General features: G+C 37.7%; 1 protein-coding gene and 1 long non-coding RNA gene across 9 annotated transcripts in view; one reads left to right on the plus strand and one right to left on the minus strand.

The window, feature by feature from the left end:
• Positions 1-3,554: 3,554 nt before the first annotated feature.
• Positions 3,555-25,816, minus strand: LOC105467591 (uncharacterized). 7 transcript variants are annotated; one of them, XR_978999.3, is made up of 8 exons: positions 25,752-25,816; positions 25,203-25,308; positions 24,072-24,252; positions 19,680-19,842; positions 10,951-11,272; positions 6,859-6,980; positions 5,251-5,409; positions 3,555-3,988 (listed from the first exon to the last, which is right to left on the minus strand). It is a non-coding gene; the product is annotated as an uncharacterized lncRNA (long non-coding RNA). The 7 variants fall into 7 exon arrangements; XR_979014.3 differs by lacking the exon at positions 5,251-5,409 and adding an exon at positions 11,932-12,081 and having other exon boundaries at positions 3,557-3,988; positions 10,951-11,295; XR_979006.3 differs by lacking the exon at positions 5,251-5,409 and adding an exon at positions 11,932-12,081 and having other exon boundaries at positions 3,558-3,988.
• LOC105467585 (family with sequence similarity 204 member A) overlaps positions 25,809-26,185 on the plus strand; it is a 32,727-nt gene continuing 32,350 nt past the window's right edge. Inside the window, exon 1 of one of the 2 annotated variants that reach the window (XM_011717309.3) lies at positions 25,809-25,913. In XM_011717309.3, coding sequence (XP_011715611.2) covers positions 25,853-25,913 — 61 coding nt within the window. In that variant the 5' untranslated portion in view covers positions 25,809-25,852. The remainder of the gene's footprint in view (positions 25,914-26,185) is intronic. The other variant, XM_011717319.2, reaches the window with a different exon arrangement.

The raw sequence follows: 26,185 nt of genomic DNA on the forward strand, positions 1-26,185 counted from the left end.
TCTGTGGTAGAGTCCAATTAAAGTATTTGTATTGCCAAGCAGATCACAAGTGATAATCAGGCTGCCGGTACAGGACCATGCTTTGACACTATTTTAGAGAAACCCTTAAACATGCATTTCTGAATTAATGTATGAGAAAGTTGGTAGCGGCATTTCTGGTAATACCCAAAAATTTAACAATCCACATATTTGTGGAAGGGAGAATTAAAAAAATAAATTGCAATATGTTCATAAAATATTGTTCATAAAATAAATGAACAGGAGCTATGTGCATCAGCCTAGATGAGTATCAGAAAATATAATGTTGAACTCAAAAAGTTTTAGAAGAAAACATAGAGTATTATTTCGAGTTCCAAAGCATCAAAACTTAAACTACATATTGTTTAACAATAAATGCACTTACATTAAAAAGTTAAGATAATGATAAAACTCAATACAGTGGGCCAGGTGTGGTGGCTCAAGCCTGTAATCCCAGCACTTTGGGAGGCAGAGGTGGGAAGATCATGAAGTTAGGAGATTGAGACCATCCTGGCTAACACGGTGAAACCTCGTCTCTACCAAAAATACTAAAAATTAGCCGGGCGTGGTGGCGGGCACCTGTAGTCCCAGCTACTCAGGAGGCTGAGGCAGGAGAATGGTGTGAACCCCGGAGGTGGAGCTTGCAGTGAGCTAAGATCGCACCACTGCACTCCAGCCTGGGCGACAGACCAAGACTCCGTCTCAATAAAACAAAACAAAACAAAACCTCAAAATAGTGGTTACAATGTGGGGGTGTGTAGAGAAAAGTAAAATCAGAGAAGGGTAAATGACCAAGTGTCCAGTGGTATTTGGTAATGTTTCCTTCTCTCCTTTCCTTCCTTCCTGCCTGCCTTCCTTCCTTCCTGCCTGCCTTCCTGCCTTCCTGCCTTCCTGCCTTCCTCCCTCCCTCCCTCCCTCCCTCCCTCCCTCCCTCCCTCCCTCCCTCCCTCCCTCCCTCCCTCCCTCCCTTCCTTCCTTCCTTCCTTCCTTCCTTCCTTCCTTCCTTCCTTCCTTCCTTCCTTCTTTCCTTCCTTTCATTCATTTTCTTTCTTTCTATGGTCTCACTGTGTTGCCCAGGTTGGAGTTCAGTGACTATTCTCAGCCTTGATCATAGCTCATTGCAGCCTCAAACTCCTGGCTGAAGCCATCTTAATGCCTCAGCCTCCCAAGTAGCTGGGATTACAAGTGTGTGCCACCACACCCAGCTTGTTTTATTTCTTAAACCAGGTGGAGCTTACACAAATGTTTGACATATTATTTTCAGATTGTTCATGATATATGAAATAAACTTGAAATGATTCAAATACAAAACTTAAAAAGGAATCTAAAGTTTTTCTCTTTAAAAGTTGAAAACTCTCACCGGGCGCAGTAGCTCACGCCTGTAATGCCAGCACTTTGGGAGGCTGAGGTGGGCGGATCACGAGGTCAGGAGATAGAGACCATCCTGGCTAGCACGGTAAAACCCCGTCTCTACTAAAAATACAAAAAATTAGCCAGGCATTGTGGCGGGCGCCTGTAGTCCCAGCTACTCAGGAGGCTGAGGCAGGAGAGTGGTGTAAACCCAGGAGGCGGAGCTTGCAGTGAGCCAAGATCACACCACCACACTCCAGCCTGGGTGACAGAGTGAGACTCCATCTCAAAAAAAAAAAAAAGTTGAAAACTCTCATGTCTCGGTTATCAGTGACTAAGAATATTTCTTGGTTTATGATATTACTTTTTTGCAGTTCTGAAACGTGTTACTCTGGTGTGATTTGATCTTTTTGTACTTTTGCTATTTGTTCAATCTCCAGAACATTTTTCACACAATTTGGATATCCTTGTTATTATCTTCTATATCAATTATGTTTTTTTGAATTTTTCATTTCTATCACATATATATCTGAAATCTAAAATTACATTTTAAAAGACTCACTTCTGCTAATATACATTTATCATGTATATTATATCTTCCTCAATTTTTTTATTCCATTCTCTCTTTTCTTTCTGAAAGTTAATTATATGTATGCTAGATCTTTCAGTACTGTCCCACAAGTCCCAGAAGCTCTGCTCATTTTTCCCAGTATTTTTTCCTTTATATAGCTAGAATTAGTTATATTGATCTGTCTTTAAATTCTCTCAATTTTTCTTCAGTCATTTCCATTTACTGTCAGGCCCATATGGCAACATTTATTTCAAATATTGTATTACAGTTTTTGGTCTTAGAACTTTTATTTTATCATTTTAATAGTTTCTAGTTCTCTGAGATTTTGTATTTGTTAATTCTTTACAAACCTGTTTTCCTTTACATTGAGGAGCATAGTTATAATAGCTGATTTAAAATTTTTGTCTGCAAATTATTTATCTGAGTGTCAGTCTGCATTGATTGTTTTTGGCTTACGTTTTCTTTTTTTCTTCATATGCCTAGCATTTTAGATATTATCCAGAACACTGTGAATGATATGTTGCAGAGCCTCTGGGTTCTGTTGTATTCCTCTGAAGAGTGCTGATTTGTTTTAAGCAGGCAGCTAATTTAACTATTTCAAACTCTAAACTGTCTCCAGTGTGCAGCAACAGAAATCTCTGATTGGTTCTTCTAGCCTTAGCTGGGTTATTTGCACACATGGTTCAGGAGTCAGCCAATGACTTGTGCAGAGTTTATACATAGAACATGTTACTTCCCCCTCTTTGGCTCTCATTTTTCCAAGATTACCCCCTCCTCACTTTCTGGTTACTATAATCACCATGAACCCTGTCTCCTGACTCTTCATGCCAGTAAGACTACAGATTTTCCATTCATTTTTTTTTTTTTTTTTTTTTTTTTTTTGAGACGGAGTCTCGCTGTCGCCCAGGCTGGAGTGCAGTGGCCGGATCTCAGCTCACTGCAAGCTCCGCCTCCCGGGTTCACGCCATTCTCCTGCCTCAGCCTCCCGAGTAGCTGGGACTACAGGCGCCCGCCACCTCACCCGGCTAGTTTTTTTGTATTTTTTAGTAGAGACGGGGTTTCACTGTGTTAGCCAGGATGGTCTCGATCTCCTGACCTCGTGATCCACCCGTCTCAGCCTCCCAAAGTGCTGGGATTACAGGCTTGAGCCACCGCGCCCAGCCTCCATTCATGTTTTAGTAGCCTTTATTTGGCATGGATTGGGACTGGCTTTCCAGCAAAGAGCTCTGATAATGGGAACTTTCCCACTGTCATCTCCTTCTTCCAAATGCAGATTCCCCTCCATTGTCTGCCTGCTTGGCTGCTCTTCAGTGCCTCTGGATAGCTGCTTTTTGTATTTTGTCCAAAACCCATAGTTGTTATGTGTAGGAGGATTACAGAAGCCATAGCTTATTTCATTTCTAGTTTGAGTTTGTTTGTTTCCCATGTTTTGTTTTGTTTTTTTCCCCCCTCCATTATTGATTACTTTTTCCTCTCTGTGTCCCAGGGCAGCTCTTCTGTGAGACTCTGTGCCCAGAGTCTCACAGCCTCTCCTGAAAACAGCCTCAACAGACTTCATCATTCTAAGCACAGAGGGTCAAATCAAATCCAAGGGGCCAGACAGGGGATGAGGATATGCTATCAATGTCCTTGTCTTAGTTTTATTTGAAAGCAGCATAGTTTATAGATCAGCAGCCATTTATTCAATTCAGCAAATATTTGCAGAGTGTGTATAAGGTACAAGACTGTTTTAGGCCTTTTGGATATATTAATAAACAAAAAACTCAGGGATCTTTGCCCTTGGGGAGTTAAAATTCTAAAGGAGGACACACACAATAAACAATAGACATAATAAATATTATAGTATGTGGTATACAAGGCAGTAATGTCCCCAACTTCATCCTCATCCCCAAAGCAGTTTTGATTGTTTGAAATCAGTCTTTCCCAACACCTTTATCTCTCTTCACTTTGTTGACTCGTTAGAGTTGTTTTCCCAGAACTGAGAAATAGGCCATGAATCCTGAAGGAAAAGCTCTCTGCCTCAGCTGCTGCAGTGACTCAATTTCACCACTGGATGGGGGAAAAAAAATAGAAGGAGCTAAAGAGGAATCCTAAAGGAATAGAGGGCAAAGGAAAAACCACAGTTCGCGTATTCCTAAATCCAACCTACTCTCCACTCGCCATGTGACTTCTAGTTTACTTGTAGTGCAAGGATCATACAATCAGGTAGTTTCATCAGTCTTGTACTATTGTTCCTAGAAACTGAGAAAGTATTTTTTGGGGGGGCACAGAGTATTTGTGTGTGTGTGTGTGTGTGTGTATGTATGTATGTATTATACTTGCCTTAATACTTGTATTTTTCATATATGTTATATGTAATATATATGTGTATGTGTGTATGTGTATGTATTTTATTTTACTAGCATTAATACATTTAATGTATTAAATTCATTAATACACTAATTTACTAGCAATTAATACATTTTACTAGCATTAATATATTTTTCATGTATTACATGTGTATACGTATGTATGGGTGTATCTATTATAGGCCTTCAACAAGCCATTTTGTGTTAATTATTTTCTTATTTTCTGATGCTTTGACATTTTGGGGTCTTGCTGATCATGGAGAGACTGCCCCTTCCAGAGGTAGTCAATACCTAGAGATAGTAAACACCTCCCAGGAGTGAACCTTTCATAAACAAACCAATCAATCCAGAGCCCCTACCCTCAACCACCTCCCTTATCAAGCTCCTCCTCTCAGGGACACTATCCCCCTGCCCCACTTACCCTAGGGCCAGGTATCAGGAGACTTGGGGTGGTTCCTGTCCCTCAGAACCTGTGGAAATTGTCCAAACTAGCCCATCCTAACTGCCTACCCTGCTTGTCTTTCTCGCAGAAACTTCAATAAAGGTTCCTGCCCACGTTTCCCTCTCACCCCCTCTGCCCTCTGCCCGATTTGGTGCTTCTTCCACATGGCCTGTGTGGTGCACCCTGCCTCCTGTTTCTAGGGACCCGTGAATATAACTTCCTCCTTCATGACAGTTATTCTGTGTCTGCATATCTCAGCATACTTGATTAAAACAAATCCCAGGTACATTTAAAACACAGTGTTAAAGCCTTTTCGAGGTATAGTGTCCTCAGTATGATGATTTTACATATATGTACACCATCATCATTGTCATTGCTCACATTAAATAAGTTTACTATGGTCCAAGCATTGTGCTAGGTACTTTGGGGTATTTAATCCTCATGATAATCCCTCAAAGTAGATGCTTTTATTACTCCCACTTTACAGATGAAGAAACTGAGGTGTAAAGAGGTTAACTCACCCAAGTTGGAAGTAGGATTTAAACTCAATTCTGCTTAACAAAGCCATTATTCTTAACAGAAGGTCAGTGCACATTTTTTGCAAAAGGCCAGATAGCAAATATTTCAGACCTTGTTGGACTTATGATCTCTGTTGCACCCACTCATCTCTGCTGCTGCTGCTGTAGTGCAAACACAGCCAAATATGATGCATAAATTAACGGGCATGACCCTGTTCTGATAAAACTTTATTTGTAAAAATAGGTGGGGGGCTGGGATTTTGTACGTGTGTCAGTTTGGCTGCCCCTGCTCTTAACCACTCGGCTTCACTGTCTCCGTGATGGCAAAGACTCTGATTAAAACTGAACATTCTTCTCCTCTCCCACTTCATAACGGTGCTCATCAGAGGCAAGTCACTGGACCACTCTGGGCCTCGATCCCTCCTTTAATTCTTCACTGTGAACTTCAATCCCCTAGATCTTGGTGGGAAGAGGAACTTGACCTATGCTGTAGCTCTGAACTTTATAATTCTGGATTTTCAAGAACTGAGCTCAGCCACAAGGAGTTGTGTACCATCATAGAAAAGGATAGAGTATGTCAACGTCCATAAGGTGGCTCCATCTGTCTAAAGGAGACATTCAGATGAAAATTGTAAAAGAGCCTTCTCTTCTTTTGTCTCCAAAGCAGTACACTAAGTGGTCTACCATGCTGTAGCCAATGGGTGGACAAGTCAGATATTCTGTTTAGGGGAACAAGCATGCTTACTGAATTTTAGTATGCATCAGGCCATCAGGCACAATGCAAGGCATGTGAAAACCCTTATTTCACCCACAATATCCCTATAGAGGTAGGTATGGTAGTTTAGGGGTAAAGGAGGAGAACTGAGACGATGTCTATATCCAGAGGACTGCAAGCAAGGGCCTCTCTGGACAATGCCTCATTTGGGAACCTGGCAGATCCAGAAACTAGCTATCATTAGTATGTCCAGTGATGACAAATTCAATTACTAAATGAATAGGCCATCTGTTCTGACACATTGGCCAGAGTATCAATGTATTTATTTGTCTGGAAGTATTCATACCTAATGTGCAGTTGGTTCAATGAACATTTCTTGAACACCTCGTATGTGCTAAGGCCATGGGAACAAAGATATAGAAGAGGACATAGTCTTTGCACTGAAAGAACTTTCAGAGTGTCACTGCATGATGCTGAGGGATATGAGTGCTGGGGGAGATGGTGAGTCAGGGACAATCTGAAAGTGAGTCACACCCCAGTACAGACCTACCTGCTGGGGCACACTCATATGGAGCCTACCTATGGGATAGACGGAGGACACTGAACTGGCTGCCCAGGAGATCTATAGCCTTTCCTCTGCTCCATCTTCTTAGGAGACATTGAACACTAATGATAATGGCTCGTATATCTTGATGCACACGGCACTGTTTGCTAAGTACCTTACATACATGGCCTGGCAAACCAAATCTGCATTCTTGAGTGTGATAGTGTAGGCCTCCTATGATCGGGCCCCAATACTACATGCTAGCTTTTTCTGCTCTGTAGGTACCCTACCCTGCAGCCATACTGCATTGCTCTCCATTAATTTCACATTCCAGCTTTAGCTGATACGATACCTTCCACCTGGATTGCCTTCCCTGATTCAGTCTGTCATTAAGATGGTCTTCTTTCCATGCCCAGCTCACACACTCACTCTTCCTCGAAAATTTTCCTTGACAGGGATCTCTCTTCCGAACACCTGTAAAACTTTGTATCTCACTCAATGGCACTTAAATCTCTTAAAAAATAAAATCAACACTCTTCGTTCTGATTATAAAAGTAAAACGCTGCTCAATGGAAATGACTCAAACAAGAATGGTGAAATTTTGGCAAAAACATCACACTCCTCTCATTTTAAGTTCCTCAAAGACAAGACTGCATTTAATTCATCTTTATATCCCCTGGAATCTGCCCACTTTAGCACCAGATTGTCTACCCTAGCCTTCATTCACAGTAAGAATTACATAAGTATTTATTTATTTGAATGAATGAATTATACTTAGGATTTTTATTGCTAAACCTAGAGCTGATTTTAAAAATTTATATGAGGTTTATGATTAATGATGCTATTAACATGTCTTTACTTCTAATATTATAATATCTTTTCTCTAAAAAATTACTGATACAATTATTTTGTTGCCAGATTAATGCAACGTCTGTACTTTCTTGGAGTGTCAGGCCAAATCCATCTCTGATCATTTGTTATTACTGGAAATTCTATTGCCTCTATCTTCAGACCACTTTAGAGATGAATTACTTAATTCATGCTGAGAACATTTCATTACTTCAGGTTGTTCACCTTTCAAAGTTCCTCAGGTATCTGCAAGAATTTGTAGTTAAAATATTCCAGGGTTGTAGGTCTTAACTTCGTTGCAAATTGACTACACATTTTTATCGTTAAATCATAAGCATCAGGTGACTTTCACATTTCTGCTGAAGGCATGTTTCTTATTAGGCTAAAGCTGTTCAGTCTGTACAATTAATGGTTCATAGCACACTAAGGAACATTTATTAATTTTCATTTTACTTGTTTTTTTGAAGGTTACTTGTTTTTTTTGAAGGGGGTTAAGGGTTCTAAGATGGACTTATTGAAATTTTAAAAGGTGTAAATAGGTAAATATTATGGTCCTTGAAAAAGCGAGAAATTTTCCCCTTTAAGCATGTGATTAATATTACTAATAAAAATGTCATCAGCTTTCCCTGCCAGGGTGATGCAGTTAGAAAGACATTTCGTATGTACGTGTGTGGTTTGCTTTCCATATCTAATATGACATTTTGAGAGACAACTTAATGTAAGAAAATTACTTTTAAAAATAGATTCTTGATGCTTTGTTGTTCTTATTCAGTAATGCTAAAGGAAAATTGTATCTTACTGTACATTTACTTAAGATTTTGTCTGACTACATTTGGTAGCTTATATCAGTGTTTGAGACATAAGAATTTTGTCTCTCTTATCAGATCATGTAACATGAATACCATTCTTGTTGAAGTTTGAGTTTCTGGAAAGCAGGCCTCCTTCCTATGCTTTTGTGGATAGATCATTTATCTTATACTTAAATTTGGTTTCATTCATAAGCTAGTTTCTTAAATTATTTCTTATGCTACTATTCATAGTATATGGCATTGGTTATATATAGCAAACTAATTTTGGCATAGATCAAGCAGTACTTTTTAAACAGCCATATTGAGATATAATTGGCATGCCATTATAGTTCACACATTTAACAAGCATAATTCAGCACAATTCAGTGGTTTTTAGTCTATTCACAGGGTTGTGTAATCATCACAACCGTCTAATTTTAAAACATTTTTGTCACCCCCAAGAGAACTCCCACACCCATTAGCAGTTACTTCCCACCAGCCCTAAGCAACGACTAACCTACATATTTTTTTTTGAGACAGGGTCTTGCTCTGTTGCCCAGGCTGAAGTGCAGTGACGTGATCTCAGTTCACTGCAACCTCTGCCTCCTGGGTTCAAGGTATCCTCCTGCCTCAGCCTCACTAGTAGCTGGGACTACAGGTGCACACCACCACACCCAGCTAATTCTACTTTCTATCTTCATAGATTAAGCAACATTTTAGCAACACATCTTAATTATCTCAAAGTTTTGGTGATTTCATGACCTTATTAAAACTAATATATTCAACATAATATTCGGGTATATGACATTTTTTATCTTTGTACAATTTTTATCTTTAAAATGGAGCATCTGGTTTATCACAATTTCAGATCCATAGTTTAATGGCAGGAGTGTTAGGTTTGCCTGTGCTGTCCTTCTGCTTGGTTGGTACTTTAAGAGCTTTACATTTGCATCTACAAAAATGCAGAAATGTTAAGTTAGAAATATGGTGAATATTTGAATGGTTAGCACGAAACATACTCACAGCAGAACAGCTGAGGCAACTGTATCGTCCTTCCTTTTTATTCTTCAGTTTCTTCTCACTGCCTCCCAACACATAAACACACACACAGACACATACACACTCACACACTCACATTCACACACACACTCACACACACACAGTAGTCAAGGTCACATTTAGTGAGCAGAATATATCCAGTGACAACAAGAAGTAGCAATACATGTCTAGTATTGATATATTATTATGCAGACTGTAAAAATAACATGTGCTGTGTATTTTAATTACATACACATATGGCTTATTTTTAAATCATAGTGGGAGTTACGGAATGTTCTCGAGAGGTTAGAAGTGCTAAAGCAGAAAGCAAAACTATATAAAATAGTATTCTAGGTAGATGTTTGATTCTACTGATTTTACTCATGGCATTATCAGAAAACCTGGAGATCATCCATCTAGCTAATCATTTGTTCCACACGTATTTATTGATTAATGACAACATAAAGGGCATAGTACAAGACCCAATAACAACAAACAGCTAGAATTCAGCTTCCTCAGGAACTGTTGTCCAACTTCAGCACATAAGAGTGGTCTTTCTTCTCACAAGGAAAGAGCTCAGTGAATCATGAATCTTGTACTTTTTCTTGAAAAACCAAAGCCCATATTTCGCAGGAAAATTCAACATAATTGGTATATACCCATCTTTTTAGGTGAATTAGGCCTTAACTGACAGATAACCCACTTTGTTCTAAAATTCAACAAACTCTCAGAAAATCTTATTCCACACAATCTTTTGAATATGTCATTTGCCATTTATATTTGATGGCCTTAAGAAAAAAAACTTATAAAAAGGTATTAATGCAAGTAGATAATAAAGCTGCATTCTATAAATCTATAGCAGCTTACAGTAATCATTAAAGCATGCAAAAGCCTTTCATCTATTCAAAAATATGCAGTGCACAGAATGTCTGCTAAGGTGCATGACAAGTCAGAGTTAAATATATATTAATAAATGAATTAGCTTCATAAATAATAGCCATAATGACATTTTAGGAGACAATAAGTCTGAGGATTGTCAGAAAACGGTTGATGTATGAGCTTCACGTCTCAGTGATTCTTCAAAATGAATAGGCTTTGCGAGATAGTTCAGACCCGCGACCAGCCTATTTCCTTGAATAATTTACTTGTTGTCAATTTGTACAGCCACATTACACATGCAAATTGTGCTGCCTGTGCAAACACCACTTGGAGATGATAAAAACAAATTTACGAAGGCTATAGAAGAAGGATTTATTTCACTTTCTCACCCAGGTCAAGCAATACATGTATCTGACGATTGTGTGTACCCAATTTTGTTGTAATTATATCAGCAAATTATTCCTTATAATCTTATTATTTTTAGCAGTCTCCTTGTGCTTGGGATAATTAGCTTTCTTCACTCAGTGTAAAAACAATTCAACTTGCCAGCCAGGTAGGGCATAGCTCCATTATCTGTTTTGGGTTTAAATTTATTCCCTATATTCTTGGACACTTTGTGTAAATTAAAAATTTCATAGTCCCTAATACTGTACACGCTGTTCATTCAGTGATGAATTAAGGCCCCTAAACCTCTCCGTTTGCTATTAGATATCTCACCCACTTTATATGTTAATCTGTGCTAATGAATTCCACAACCCCTAGCCACAGTGAGATGACTAAAATTATTACCACTTACAGAGATATGCCTTTTTCATTTAAAGTTCAATTCAAATTGCTCGCATAAACAGTCTGCCACACAAAGATACCTCCTATAAAGGAGAGTTACTTACCTATAAGTAGAGTTCTCTGAAGGTAGTATTATCTTTGGATGCACATTCCTGGGTCACGTGCCCTCAGGTCTGTGGCATGAGGGGAGAGAATTCATCGCTGATGGGCAGGTCTTTCTTTCCTTGGGGCCCTTCATTAGCTCTGTGGCCTGTATTCCTGAGGGTTATTTGTGCCACACCTCTTTACCCAACCAATCCTTTCCTTAGCACAACAGACCCCAAGGAAATAGTGGGGTAACAGAACCACCTAATGAGAATTGTAGGACTGGTTATCATCAACGATGGCTGATGAGCCAGAAGCAGCTTCCATCTTTATAGAAGTTACCTATAAAATAAAGTGCCCAGTAACTAAAAAAAAAAAAAAAAAAAAAAATCCAGTTTTTTTAAACATATAATATATAATTTAAAATCTATACATTTTTACTTTTTGCAGAAATAGCATTTTCATTATGGAAATAATACATTCTCATTGTGGAATTCCCATAGTAGAAAATACAGATAAACAAAAAGAATAAAAATCATACATTCCCACCAATGGTCCCACCACCCCGTGACAGGCACAAGTGGTTTCTGGTATCTATTTTTACAGACTAGTTTTCTACTTAGATACCATCTTAAGATGACAACAAAATCACTAGTCTTATCAGGTCCCTCTTCAACCCACTCCAACCAGAGGTTCCAGGACAGGATGCCTACCTCCTTTGCCCCTATGTCTTCCACTTAACTCATTTTAAGAGTGCTGTTTGCTATCTTTCCCTAAAGTTGAGTGATTCCCAGAGTTTTGGGTGCTGAGCCCTTTGCTCCTTCCACCTCTCTTTCCTCAACAGAATATCCAAGCAAGTTCTCATCCTGCTTTAGCCCTGATTTACTCTCTATAATTACCACCTTCTGAAATAATCTTCCAGAAATGATGCAGTAAGATACAGAGTGTAAAGCACAGTCTGAGGTCAGCCCCTGGGCCAGACCTCGCTGTACCTTGTATACCTGGATTGTCTCAGTGGTACAGGTGGTGCTGCGCTCTTATTGCTGCCTCTGCATTTGATCCTCACAACTGCTGTGCAAGCTGGCAGAGCAGGTGCTGTTATTCCTGTTTTGCAGATGAACATCTAAAGTCTTGGAGGTTAAGTAACTTGCCTGGGAGAAAAGAATTGGTATCCAGGTCTTTGCAACTCCTGAACATGGGACTCTCCATTTTAATTATTGCTCTTAATTGTTGCTTATGATTTTGGAACTTAGGGCAGTTGGTATGTTTTCAGTATTTCTTCTTAAAGATGGATTCTTTCCGAAGGTAAATCTTTGGAAATCTTTTTGGTTAGGGATTCAGAGCTTCATACATTATTTTATTTTGAGGTTCCTTAATTATTTATTACCTTGAGAAGGCTATTTACATAAAGCAAATATTTTGCTTTAGGAGAGTTTATAATAGTCTACCTTTTATAGGATTCCCTGCTTAAAAGTCAAAACAACTTCTTGGGAATGAGAGTTTTCCAGTCTATGGTTAAGAAAATACTCACAGATTAACTTAATTCATTATCACACCTGGATGGAGTATGCTCAGGGCCCAACTTGAGTCCTTCCCACTCTTTGCTTCTCTTTTTGCCACAGGGTCACTTATAGCATTACACACTCATGCAGTTAAGATGGCAAATCCCATGTGATATATAGTATGGGAATAACATCAACTTAGAGGAACATTTAGTACATTGTTTGAAAATGTGAAGCCGTCACATGGATGATAGATTGAGCAGCCTACAATTAACCTGAGTTAATATTTGGCAGAGCCAGATGGATAGCTCTTAACATCTAATCTCACGCAGAGTGCTTTATGTTCTTCATAAATAAAGAATAATAAAAACGAATATACTTGAATTGAGCATCTTCTCTGGAACACAGTGTGTTCGCCTAATTGTCTTATCTCCATTTCTGAATTGCAAATGTGAGTTTGGTTGCAGCAAGACCAAGCCCAGAAAAACATGAAGTAGGTGAGCGTGGCTTTCTGCTTCTCAACCATCCTCATTAACTCCTTTCTTCCTCCTCCCAGCGTGCCCCGGCCCCTTCTTCTTGGGTGCCTTTGGCCTGCTAGCTCTCCTCTCATTAAAACGACCTCCCCGAACCCAGATGGTCATTCAGTTTCACTGCAGTGCAGTTGGATAATGAAGTTTACTGTGTTCTCGCCCCCAGGATTATTTTTGTTTCGATAGGGGAAAACTGTGGAGAAGAGATTTAGGGACCAGGAAGACGTTCCCGGTGGCTATCAAATGATGTTGTTTGGCTCCAAGTTCTCAATTGTTATGCATATCTTGGTTGTAGAATTGTTGAATGCCATGTGGAAGATCTAGGTACCTTGTTTGGTTTACTCATATACTAGATGGAGATAACAAGAAACCTCCCCGCTATGACTGTTGTGAGAATTCAATTAGTCAGTGTATGTAAAAGCACTTGGAATCGTTTGGCAGTTAGGAAAGACTCAGTTCGTTTTTAGAGATTCTTCCATCCTCGCCCTTCTCTTCTTTCCTGGGGGAGGCAATGTGGTATAGGAGAAAGCATATGGGCTTGGGAGTTAGGTGATCCTAGGCTCAGATCTAAACTCTGCCATTTGCTAGCTATACGATCATGAGCACATAACCTTTTCTGAACTTTAATTTCCCTTAGTTTAATTTAGGGATAATCAGAGTATCATGTATGGCTGTCATGAAAATTAAGTGAGATAATGTGTATGTTATGCTTAGCATGGCGTTTTGTACCTAGCAGACACACATTAGTGAATTATTATTCATGCTAATAAACACAAAAGACATAAATATATTGAAATTCAACAGCACGATTTTTAAGCTATTGCCTCTTGTAGTCACTTAACTATGAATGTCAGCTTGTTTGCATTTAGTAAGAGTTTCTAGGCTTATGAACCATAGGTATCATTTCCTTTCTGTGAATATTTCCCCACTATTCAAAAAAAAATTTAAAAATCCAATAGTATATATGGATAAAACATTTTAATGAAGTTCTAAGGAGGTGTTAATGAGTGGATCGTGGCTATAAAAGAGATGTAATATATGGCAAAACATGAAGTATATGTTAATAAGACCTCAATGAACAAAAGAGTAAACAAAAATAAAATCTAAAAATTCTGTCAAGCAAAATTATGGAGAAAGATCTTTAAGTTTTAATTTAATTTAAAAAATTAGTAAACATTGATAATTTTTTTTGCAGCATCTTTCAAGTCTTATTACCACTTAAAATAGTTTATGATTATTCAAAATATATTTTAAATAATTCTCTTTATATCAGAAAAAGAATCCTATGTATATACCATATAAAATAATAATATATAAATAATATATAATCTACTTTACAATAGTTTCAGAGCTGTTTCATTAAATTGGTTCTAGCTGTTTCCATTAAACTTCCTGAGTTTCCTTCTTTCCTTTCTCCATAGAATCAATGGCCAAATCCTTTATATTTGTTCCCTCTTTCTCATTTTTTTCCAGTCTATACTTGGAACAGAAAATATGATCTTTTGTTTTTGGATTCAGTCCTATTGCCAATACTTTTTACTTTATTATTGCTACAGCCAACTAGCAGGCTTCCCTAACTACAGTCTACAGGCCTCTATTAACCTACCTTTTCAGAGAGAGTCTCCACAATTTGAACTCCACTCACCTTTCCCATTTTTCTGATGATGAAACTGAGGTTTGGGGAAGTTTAGATTGTTGAACACAGTCATACATATCTTTGTGATTTCAAAGTCCTAGGTCTTATCATTAAACCATGCTACTCTTTCCTAAACATGGCCGAACATTTTCCAAATTTTTCTAAGATAAATTTTCCTATCATATATACCTATTAAGCTCTTTACTTCCTCCTAAGGCCGGTATATATCCTACCTTTACCAAAAAACTCTTTGGAATCCTGAACCGATTACATTGTTTTCTATTTACTGTGATCTTGATAGTTTTATTTTAACATTTATTTTAAGTTCAGGGGTACATGTGCAGGTTTGTCACACAGATAAACTTGTGCCATGGTTTGTTGTACACATTATTTCCTCACCCAGGCATTAAGCCTAGTACTCATTAATTATTTTTCCTGAACCTCTCCCTCCTCCCACCCTCCACCCTTTGATAGGCCCCAGTGCGTGTTGTTCCCCTCTATGTGTCCATGTCTTCTCACATAATAGTTTGTTCTAATCTCAATATAGCACTTAACAGTTTTTTGCTTTATATTAAAGTTATTTACTTCTGTCTGTATCCCCAACTAGATTTTAGATTCTTGGATGGCAGGGAGCATGTCTTTTCTGTCTTTTTAAAAAAATTTTGTTTTCAGATAAGGGTTCTTAGAATTATCTGTCATATTTAATTATCCTACCCTTTCACACAAAAATAGTGTTCTCTAAAGTACTTTGACATTAATAGATATTAAGTCAATGTTAAATACATGGAATCAAAATTTTATTTTAGAGGAGAAGTGAGGTTCTGTTTTTAAAGAAATCTAAGTGTGTTTTTTCTGTTCTAATGGCAATTTTTAATGAAAAACAGCAATTATTAATTAGGTCTTCTTACACAGAATAAATTTTCTCAACAAGGATATATTCTGTATAGCTAAGAAAAATGTATGCCAAGTTTACTTGTTATTCATCATTTAAATATTTACCAAGTTCCCAGCATCTACCACTATAGATAATAGAGTTGTCAAAGTGGTACTGAACATAAAATGTAACAGTCCTTGATCTTAAATAATATAAACTAAAATGAATAAACTCTAACAACAACAACAATGATGACGAAAAGACTCCATGAAAAACACAAGGGATGTTTAAGGAGGTATGTAACTGTTTGAATTACAAACACACTTCCCAAATAAGCTTCTGTGTTACCAACCAACCTTTCCATACATAATAATTGTAGACTTTAGAAAGAAGCAAAATAACTGTTCTAAGGCACTGGAGAAGAAACAAAAGCAGGCAAACACTGGAGAGGTTAGATACTCAGAAGAAGTGGAAGGCAAAGGATTAGTTTACCTTTTTTTTTTTCTTTCAAGCTTTTATCCTGAGACCAGGTCATAGCCAAAGCTGGGTAGGAAGGCTAGAAACTGAATAGAAATCTTACTTGGGGAAAGAGTTTGGGTCAATAACAGCTGCTAGAAACTGAACTGGAATCTTGAAAAGAAGCGAGGCAGAAAGGGTGAGCCTAATTTCTACATATAAGCTATGTACTAATCTTTGGATGACCGTTGAATTATGCAAGTGAGGGGCAGACTTTAAGGAGCCCAGCTAACGCTAAAATAACTGAGCTTAGCTTTGAACTGCCACCTATTGCCAGGGAGACAGAGCTTACAGTTTGGGCTTAACCTAGTTAGGTGTCTGCTTAAAAAAAAAAGAAATATATATATATATATATATAAATTTTTTATATACATTATATATTTATTTATATATAATGTATATTCATTTGAAGAAGCATAATAAAATCCAGAGTTTCTACAACATATCCATCACAATTTCTAGCATAAAGTTCAGAATTACTTGTCATATAAAGATAAAAAGAACATGAAGCAGCTTTAAGGAAAAAGAAAATCAATAGAGACTAATTCTGAGATGACACCAAAGTTGAAATCAAAAGATAAGAATTTAAAAAATAATTATGCTTCAGGACTGAAATGAAAATATAATAATGAAAAGATAGAAAACCTTAGTTGGGAGATATAAACTATAAAAAGGAAATAATAGAAATTCTAAAACAGAAAAATAAAATATGTAAAATAAAAAATTCACTGGATGGCTTAGATGCAGAATGGATATGATAAAAGAAAGAATCAGAGAACTTGAAGATAGACCATTAAAAATAATATATTCTGAAGAACAGAGGAAAAACTTTTTTTTAATATATGGTTTTTTTCTAAATAGAGATGGGGGTCTCACTATGTTGCCTAGGCTGGTTGTGGCCTCCTGGGCTCAAGTGATCCTCTTGCCTTGGCCTCTCAAAATGCTGAGATTACAGGTATGAGCCACCATGCCTGGCCTATTTTAAAAAATGATCAGAGCCTCAGAGTCCTGTAAACAAATATAAAATATCCAAAATTGGAGAAAAGTAATGAGAGAACAGACTAGAGACATTATTTGGAGAAATAATGGCTGAAAATTCCTCAATTTTAGCTAAAGATATAAATTTTGTAGTTCAAGAAGTTCAGTGAACTTCAAGCAAAATATTTAAAACATAAACAGCATATTTAGAAACACTACAGTCAAACTGTTGAAAACCAAAGATAAACAGACAGTCTTCCAAGCAGTCAGAGAAAAATGACACATTCCATATAGGGGAATAATAACTTGAAGGACCTCAAAGATTGCATCAGAAATAGCAGAGGCTAAAAGACAATGGAACAACAATTTCAAAATAATAAATGAAAAAACTATCTACCCAGAATTCCATATCCAGAAAAAGCGCCTTCAAGAATAAAGATGAGTTCCACTTCTACCTAAGACATAGAAAGCTACAAAGAGCATTAATACCATCGTAAAAATAAGAAAGTGTCATATAAATGACAAAAGTATAACTTTCCTTGAACCCAGAACACTAAGTTCACAGGGCAAACAAATAGCTATAAATCTAAGAAATGACAAGCTCCTTCAAGGAGCAATGATACGGGAGCACTGACTCACCTGGGAAAAGCACAGGAAGAAGGAACAAAGAAGAAATAGAATAAATACAAAATATCTAGAAAGGTGGTAGATTTAAATGACTATACCAATAATTACATCAAATATAAATGCTCCAGCTACAACAATTTAAAGAGATTGACAGGATAAAAAAGCAAGACCCAAGTACGTATTATCCATAAGAAATACACCTTTTTTTTTTGGAAACAGGGTCTTGCTCTGTTGCCCAGACTTGAGTGCAGAGGCATGGATCTTGGCTCACTGCAGCCCCAACCTCCTGGGGTCAAGTGATAGTCCCATCTCAGCCTCCAAGTAGCTGGGTCTGGCTAATTTTTGCACTTTTTTTTTTTTTTTTTTAGAAGCGGGGTCTCACCATGTTGCCCAAGCTGGTCTCAAACTGCTGAGGTCAAACACTACACCTGCCTCAGCCTCCCAAAGTGTTGGGATTACAGGCATGAGCCACCATACACTTTAAATGTAAATCATATATATGTTAAGAATAAAATAATGGATAAAGATATGCCATGCAAATAGAAATTTTTTAAAACCTAGAGTGGCTATCTGGATATCAAACAAAATAGACTTCAGAATAAGGAATATTACCAAGGATAAAGACGACTATTACATAACAACAAAAAGGTCAATTCACAAAGATGTCATAAAACCCCCATATATATGGGCACCTGAAAACATAGCTTCGAATACCAGAAGCAAACCTGATATAAATGAGAGAAGAAATAGACATATCCATAATAACAGTTTGAGAATTCAACATTCCTGTCTCAGTAATCAATTAAACAAGTTGGCAGAAAATCAATAAGGAAGTACAAAACTTGAACAGCACGAGCAAGTTGAGCTAACTCATGTCTGCAGAACAATCCATACAACAACAACAAAATGCATAATAAAAATCTAAAAATTATTTATATATAATAGCAATGAAAAGTTGGAAATTGAAATTAAAAAGAGTTCCAACACAGTTTATAACAATTTATAGCATAAAAGTCATGAAACAGTTTTAAATATAAAATATGTGCATGATCATATGTTTGAAACCCCAAAATATTCATGAGAGAAATTAAAGAAGACCTAAATAAATCTAGAGATAAACTTTTCATGGAAGACTCAATAATGTTAAGACATCAGTTCTCTCCAAATTGATCTATAGGTTTAATGCAGTCCCAATCAAAATATTAGCAGCATATTTTTGTAGAAACTGACAAGCTAATTCTAAAATTTATATGAATAAGCAAACAAACTAGTATAGTAAAAACAATTTTAAAAAAAGAATGTGGTTGGAAGACTGACATTACTTGATTTCAAAACACATCATAAAGCCACTGTCATTAAGACAGTGTATATTGGAGAAAGAATATATGCATAGACTAATGGAACAGAATTGAGTCTAGAATATATATGGTCAGTTTGATTTTCAGCATAGGTGCAAAGGCAATTCACTGGAAGAAGGAGTTTCAATAAATCATGCTGGAACAACTGGACATCCAGGTACCAAAAAATAATCCTTGATATATACTATATCATATATATAGTTGACGCAAAATGGATCATAAACCTATAATCTAAAACTATAAAAATGTGTAGCATAAAACAGAAATAATAAAATTGAAAATAATTTTTGTGACCATTAGCCAGTCATGGTTAATGGAGACTCAGGGCGCTGAGGCGGGAGGATGGTTGGAGCCCACGAGTTTGAGGTTGCAGTGAGCTGTGGTTGCCTTGAGCTATGGTTATGTCACTGCACTTCAGCCTGGGTGACAGAGTAAGATCCTGTCTCTAAAAAAAAAAAGAAAAAAGAAAAAAGTTATAATAAAAAGCAAAAAAAGTCTTTGTGTCCTTGGACAAGGCAAGGATTTCTTAGAATTTCCTAGACATAACATCTGAAGCATAAACTATGAAAGAAAAAATTGATGTTAAACTTTAGCAAAATGGAAAACTTTGCTCTTTGAAACACACCGTTAAAAAGTCAAAAGACAATCCAGAGACATCATAAGTTATTAGATAAATTAAAATTGATACACAATGAGATACCACTATACACTTACTTGAACACACTTACTTTTTATGTCCATACCGAAGAATGGGGAGCAACAGGAATTTTCATACGTTACTGGTGAAAATGTATAATGGTACAGGCACTTTTGAAAACACTTTGGTAGTTTCTTATGTAGTTAAATAAAAACTTATCATTTAATCCAGCAAACCCATGCCTAGGTATTTACCTAAGAGAAACGAAAACTTTTTTTATACAAAAACCTTTATGTGAGCATTTTAGCATCTTTATTTATAATTAATAATTGCTAAAAACTGAAAACAATTCAAATATCCTTTATCTGGTGAATAGACGAACTATGTATAGCTACACAATGGAATACTACTTAGCAATAAGAAGGAACAATCTGCTGATACACGCAACAACACGCATGATCCTCATATGCATTAAGCTCCTTGAACTAGGCCAGACTCCAAAGACTACAGACTATTTGATTTCATTTATATGACTCCATTCCAGAAATGGCAAAACTATGAGGACAGAGAATACCTCAGTAGTTTATAGGGGCTGGGGAGGGAGAAGTGGTTAACTATATATGGGCATGATGGCAACTTGGATATATTCTGTATACTGATTGTGGTAGTGTTTACATGATTATATGCATTTTTCAAAAATCATAGTGTATACAGAAGGCGTGAATTTATATTGTATGTAAATTATAAAATTATTCCTCAATACACTTCACTTTAAAAAAGATAAAGATATTTTCAGATAAAAGAATACTAAGAAAATCCATTGCTGGCAAATCTACACTACAAGCCATGCTAAAAGAAATTATTTAGAATGAAGGTAAATGAAAGCAGATGTAAATTCAGATTTACAGGATGGAGTGAAAAGCCTTGGAAATAGTAAATATGTAAGTGTAAAAGACTATTTTTTCCTCTGTATTCCTTTAAAATACATAATAGTTTCAAGGAAATAAAAATACCTTAATGTGAGATTTACAATGTGTGTAGATGCAGTGCATATGACAACATTAAGAGTGGGCCAAGAGCTTTGAAAGGACCCACGCAGTTCCAATATTTCTACATTTCACACAAATTGTTAAAATGTTAACTTTAAGAAGCCTGTAAAAAGGATGAGTACTGTAATCCCTAGAGTGACCATTTAAAAATAAGACAAGGTATAGATAAAAAGCCAATGTATATATTTGATCTGGTTTGAAAGGATGAAAAGATATTTAGCAGATACAAAAGAGAAATGTATTTCAGGCAAAGGAAATAGTATATAGTAAATTCCACTTAGCTTACTTTTCCATTCTTAGGACTTCCATAGTTCATATTTACATCATGAACCTCACAATTATAGTACTCATGGTTTAAATATTATTATGTCTCAGACTACAAACTTCTTGAGGCCAGTTTCTACACAGTTCTTTTTTTGCATCTTCAACCCTTAGCATAGTGCTGAGCGTTGGGCACATAGTAAGGACTATGAAGATATTGACAGATAATCTAATACTCTATCAACATTTATGGGTTTCTTAGTTTTTACACGTGAAGGAAGGAAGGAAGCTAATATTAGCCACTGACTACATGCCAGGCTCTATGTTAAAGTTTTACATGTATTCCTTCATTCAGAGACATTAATCAGACAGTGGGATGTTTTTGAAAGGTGAAAGTATTAAGAAAAGGAAATTAACATAGACTTCAATATAACGAATCAGGAATAATTGAAGAGGATGCCTCGAATGGGATCTGATCACTCACTAGATCCTGAGGGGGAAGGAGAGAGAGAAGACATTCTGCTACTGAAGCCTCTCTTTTTATGAGTTCCCGGTGGGTATAACGTGCCACTGGGCAGTAATGATATCCACACTTTATTGGTTGCATTGTGCTGGCATTTATCAGGAACCTCTTCTTAAAAGAGGCAGTATGTGGACAGTGGAGACAGCAGGATCTTTTGAGTCCAGTGAAACTTCCCCACTCTGGTTCTGCATGTTACTAAGCACATGACATTAGACAAGTTTCTTATGCTCTTGAAGTTTCAAATTTTCTTAGCTATAAAATGGATACACTAATAGCTACCTTATAAGATTACATAAGATATTAGATACAAATTTCGTAGCCTACAAAAATGCTCAATAAGCCTCCCTCTCCTGTTCTGCTTTCTGCCTATGTACAACCTGTTGGAACTGAAAAATTAGAATTACTAGACATGACCAATAAATAAAAAGCGTTTTTCTTTGGCAATGTTCTGTATTACAGAAATTTTGTTTTCTCAAACGTCAAGTCCTGTTGATATCGTAGTGTTAGTTATTCGACATATTCTTGGAAGACTAACATGGTTTATAGATGCTTCAGTTTGCAAACCTAAAAAAAAAAATCCAGATAGAGGGCCAGGCACAGTGGCTCACACCTGTAATCCCAGCACTTTGGGAAGCCGAGGTGAGCGGATCGCAAGGTTAGGAGATCGAGACCATCCTGGCTAACACTATGAAACCCCCCGTGTCTACCAAAAAAAACCCCAAACAATTTAGTCTGGCATGGTGGTGGGCGCCTGTAGTCCCAACTACTTGGGAGTCTGAAGCAGGAGAACGGCGTGAACCCGGGAGGCAGAGCTTGCAGTGAGCCAAGATCAGCCACTGCACTCCAGCCCGGGTGACAGAGCCAGACTGTGTTAAAAAAAAAAAAAAAAAAAAAAAAAATCCAGATAGAGAAATTGTCATTCCTTAATCATGAAGGATATCAACATGAATCCTGAAATTCAGAACTCCCTGGTTTCAATTCTTTTGCTTAAGTCACTAAATCACTTTTTCCTCTCAATGCCAAAAAAGAGGTGTTTGTATAGAAGGAAATTAATATTCTCTTTCTCAGTTTCAGCAAGAAGTACATTTATTATATGTTCAACAAAGTTGTATTCACTTTTCCAACTTAAAAATATTTAAGGGGTTTCATTATATTTTGAGAAATTATTCATCAATCAGGGATTTAGCAGCCACCAAAAAGAACTCCACAATTAATCTTTTATAATATGGGTGTGACTCTACACTAAAAAATTGTTAAATGTAAGGAAAAGCTGTTCATAAACTATAATATTTCTTGGCAAAGAAAAACTGCTTTGTGTTTTTAAAGATATGGTTGAGAATTTAAATGAGAGCTACATGCTTGAAATTAGTGCCAGATGCAACACAATTCAAGCACAATTCGCTAACTGCATCAGATATTTCACTGTGATTTAGTAAAAGGTATCCAACAATTCTACATTTCATAGAAATCTCACAAACACAAGTATTTCATTCACAAAACTCATGGCTTGGCAGGCTTCCAGGGCAGGAATTTGCTGGAAGAAAGGTAAATTTATTGATCAACATAAATCAAAGGACTGACATTTTCCCTAGAAAACTGACAAAACAATAATATTCAGAAACTGAAGTTCTTACAACCAGAGCGAGAAGAAAAGTCTGAGCTATTATTTACATTTATTATAGGCATCCAGTATTGTGATAAACAATTAGGTAGTTAAGAAGTCTCAAATCAGCATTGAGAAACTTAATTTTAAAATGTTAGATATTTTTGAAATAGGATTTTCCAAAAACTTTTGCAATGAAACCTGGTGTTTGTAAATCTTTGTAGTAGTTATAATTATATGCCACCTCTCTCCCTTGCATTTACTAATATATGCACTAAATAATGAGCATTCTTTGATGGGATCTATATAGAAACAATTGAGTTTTACTTTTTGTTTTTGGTATTTTTTTGAGATGAAGTTTCGCTCCTGTCACCCAGGCTGGAGTGCAGTGGCGCAATCTCAGCTCACTGCAACCTCTGCCTCCCGGGTTCAAGTGATTCTCATGCCTCAGCCTCCCGAGTAGCTGGGATTACAGGCACGTGCCACCATGCCCAGCTCATTTTTATATTTTTAGTAGAGATGGGGTTTTAGCATGTTGGCCGGGCTGGTCATGAACTCCTGACCTCAAGTGATCCACCTGCCTCGGCCTCCCAAAATGTTGGGATTACAGGTGTGAGCCACCGTGCCCAGCCCCAGATCATTCTTAAATATACAAACATTAATTCCTTCCTACCCCATGCCTCAGTTCTTCCCCCTCTGCTATCTCTTTTCCCATTCTGGTTATATTTCCACCACCAGCAATTGTTGTGAGCTGAATGTTTGTGCACCCCTACAATTCCTATCTTAAAGCCATAACCCACAGTGTGGCTGTGTTTGGAGATGTGGCCTCTAAGGCAGTAATTAAGGTTAAATAAGGTCAGAAGGGTAGAACCCTGATCCAACAGGATTAGTGTCCTTTTAAGTACAGAGAAGAGACACTCGAGAGCTCTCCGAACAGCGCACACAAAGAAAAGGTGATGGGAGCGTAACAGGGTGAGGGTGGCTGCCTACCAGGCAAGAGAAGAGGCCTCAAACAAAACAAAACAAAACAAACACAACAAAACCTACTTTGATGGCATCTTGATCTTGGACTTCCCAGCATCTAGAATTGTGAGAAATAAATTCCTGTTGCCTCAGCTACCTTGTCTGTAGTATTTTGCTATGACAGCCCGAGCAGATGAAGAGCAATTAAGAGGCCTGATGCAGTTACAACAGCACTCTTAGGCACACCTTTTTGTTAACTGTTTAACTTTTTAAAGATTTGGATTCAAGGAAAATCCTATTGAGAAGCTGAAGAGATTCGGCCAAAAGAGTTTTATACAGATCCTTAACTCATTCAGCCTTGCTTCTACTTTAGAATCAGAGAATGTGAACAGGAAGATGGACTTCAGTGATCCTAACTTGTTGATTCAGGTTTTACTATGATGCTGGGGTTATATAAAACTGATCTCTAAACTTGGTGCATCTTCTAGAAGATGTTGGCAGTGAGGTGGTGTAGTGGATAGTTAAGTAATAGGCTTAACCATCCGTTGATGCGAAATTGAGATATATTACTGAGTGCAATGCAAAATTTTATACACATTCAGCTTTCTTTGAAGGAAGACATTATTATGTTAACAGCAAAAAACAGCTGAGATTGAAAATTAGTGTGGGCCAGGTAATATGTTAAAGTCTTTATGTGTACAGTAATCTCCCTTATCCACAGAGAATACCTTCCAAGACCCCCCAGTAGATGCCTGAATCCTGGAATAATGGCGAACCCCATATACGGTTTTTCAATCTGATAACCAAGATGGCTACTAAGTGACTAAGAACCTGGTGGCATAACAGCATGCATATATACTAGACAAAGCAATGATTCACACTGCAGGATATTTCATCAGGATACCCAGAATGGGATTGCAATTAAACATTTGAATTGCTTATTTCTGGAATTTTTTACTTAATGTGTTTGGACCTTGGTTGACTCCAGGTAACTGGAATCAGGCTAAGAGAAGCCACAGATGAGAGAAACCTACTGTATTTTCTTTCTTTCTTTCTTTTTTGAAACAGCGTCTGGTTCTGTCGCCCAGGCTTTTCTTATATAATCATCACAAAATTAGCAAATAGGTACACTTAATGTTATTCTTATAAAACAGATTTCGGAAAATGCAAATATTTCTAAAATAGCACTATTCCCATCCCTATCACATAGGATACTTTATCTTCTTCACAGTGGTTTTCTCGTTTTTGTTTTTGTTTTTTGTTTCTTGTTTCCTCATTTTCTATGTTCTCCAAGTACTCCCTTCAGGGCATAACACAGCGCCTGCCACAAAAAAGAAAAAAGAAGTTCGGTAAACTTTTGGTCCAGTCAGCGCCATCACCAGATGGTAAGCGCCATGAGAGCAGGAGTCTGCCCGTTTTCTGCTAACCAGAGATTGGCATGATGCCTGGTACAAAGTAGACGCCCAATAAATAGGCGAAGAAAGAAAAAAAAAAAAACAAAACAAAAATTAAAAAAGGAAGAGAGGGAGGGGAATGGATGAAATGAATGAAGACGTTTGCAGAAGGGCCTAGAAAGAAAGCACTGCAACATTTTCCCTCCTGGTGGCATCAACTCTTAGTTCAAGGTCTATCTATGTCAGCCCTTTCCTCGCCCAGACGCATTGGCCGACAGCAGAGAATGAAGAAAGGACAAAGTCTTTAAAAATGTTCAGAAGAAAGAAAAAACGGCAAGAGAAAAGAGAGAAAAAAAAAGCAAGGAACCACCTCCTTCGCACGGACTAAAAAGGCACGCCCCACGAGGCCGGTTGCCAAGGCGACCCTAGGGCCAGAACGGCCCCAGCCCATTGGCTGAGACGCAGGAGCCAATGAGAAGGCGCGATGTTGACGGGGTCTTAAGATGGCTGCCGGGCGACCCTTTCCTGACAGGTGAGTACGGCTTATGGAGGGTTGGTTACCCGCCGGCTCGGGCTCCGGCATGATGAGTTGGGAAGGCCTCTTGCCGGCAGCCGAGGGAGGCGGTATGGGCGGCCTCATAGCTCCTCGGCCGAGCCTCCCGGAGCAGGCTAGAAAAGCCCCCGGCCCGGGGCCGCGGAAGCGACGGCGGGGCCACCCTCAGCCTTCCTCGGAAGGGGCGTCGCAGCGGCCTCCCCAGCCTGTTATGAGGGAGGGTTTCTCCGTCCCACTCCAGTCAAAGTGAG

The sequence above is a fragment of the Macaca nemestrina genome, chromosome 9, assembly GCF_043159975.1.
Source record: "Macaca nemestrina isolate mMacNem1 chromosome 9, mMacNem.hap1, whole genome shotgun sequence".
NCBI lineage: Eukaryota > Metazoa > Chordata > Mammalia > Primates > Cercopithecidae > Macaca > Macaca nemestrina.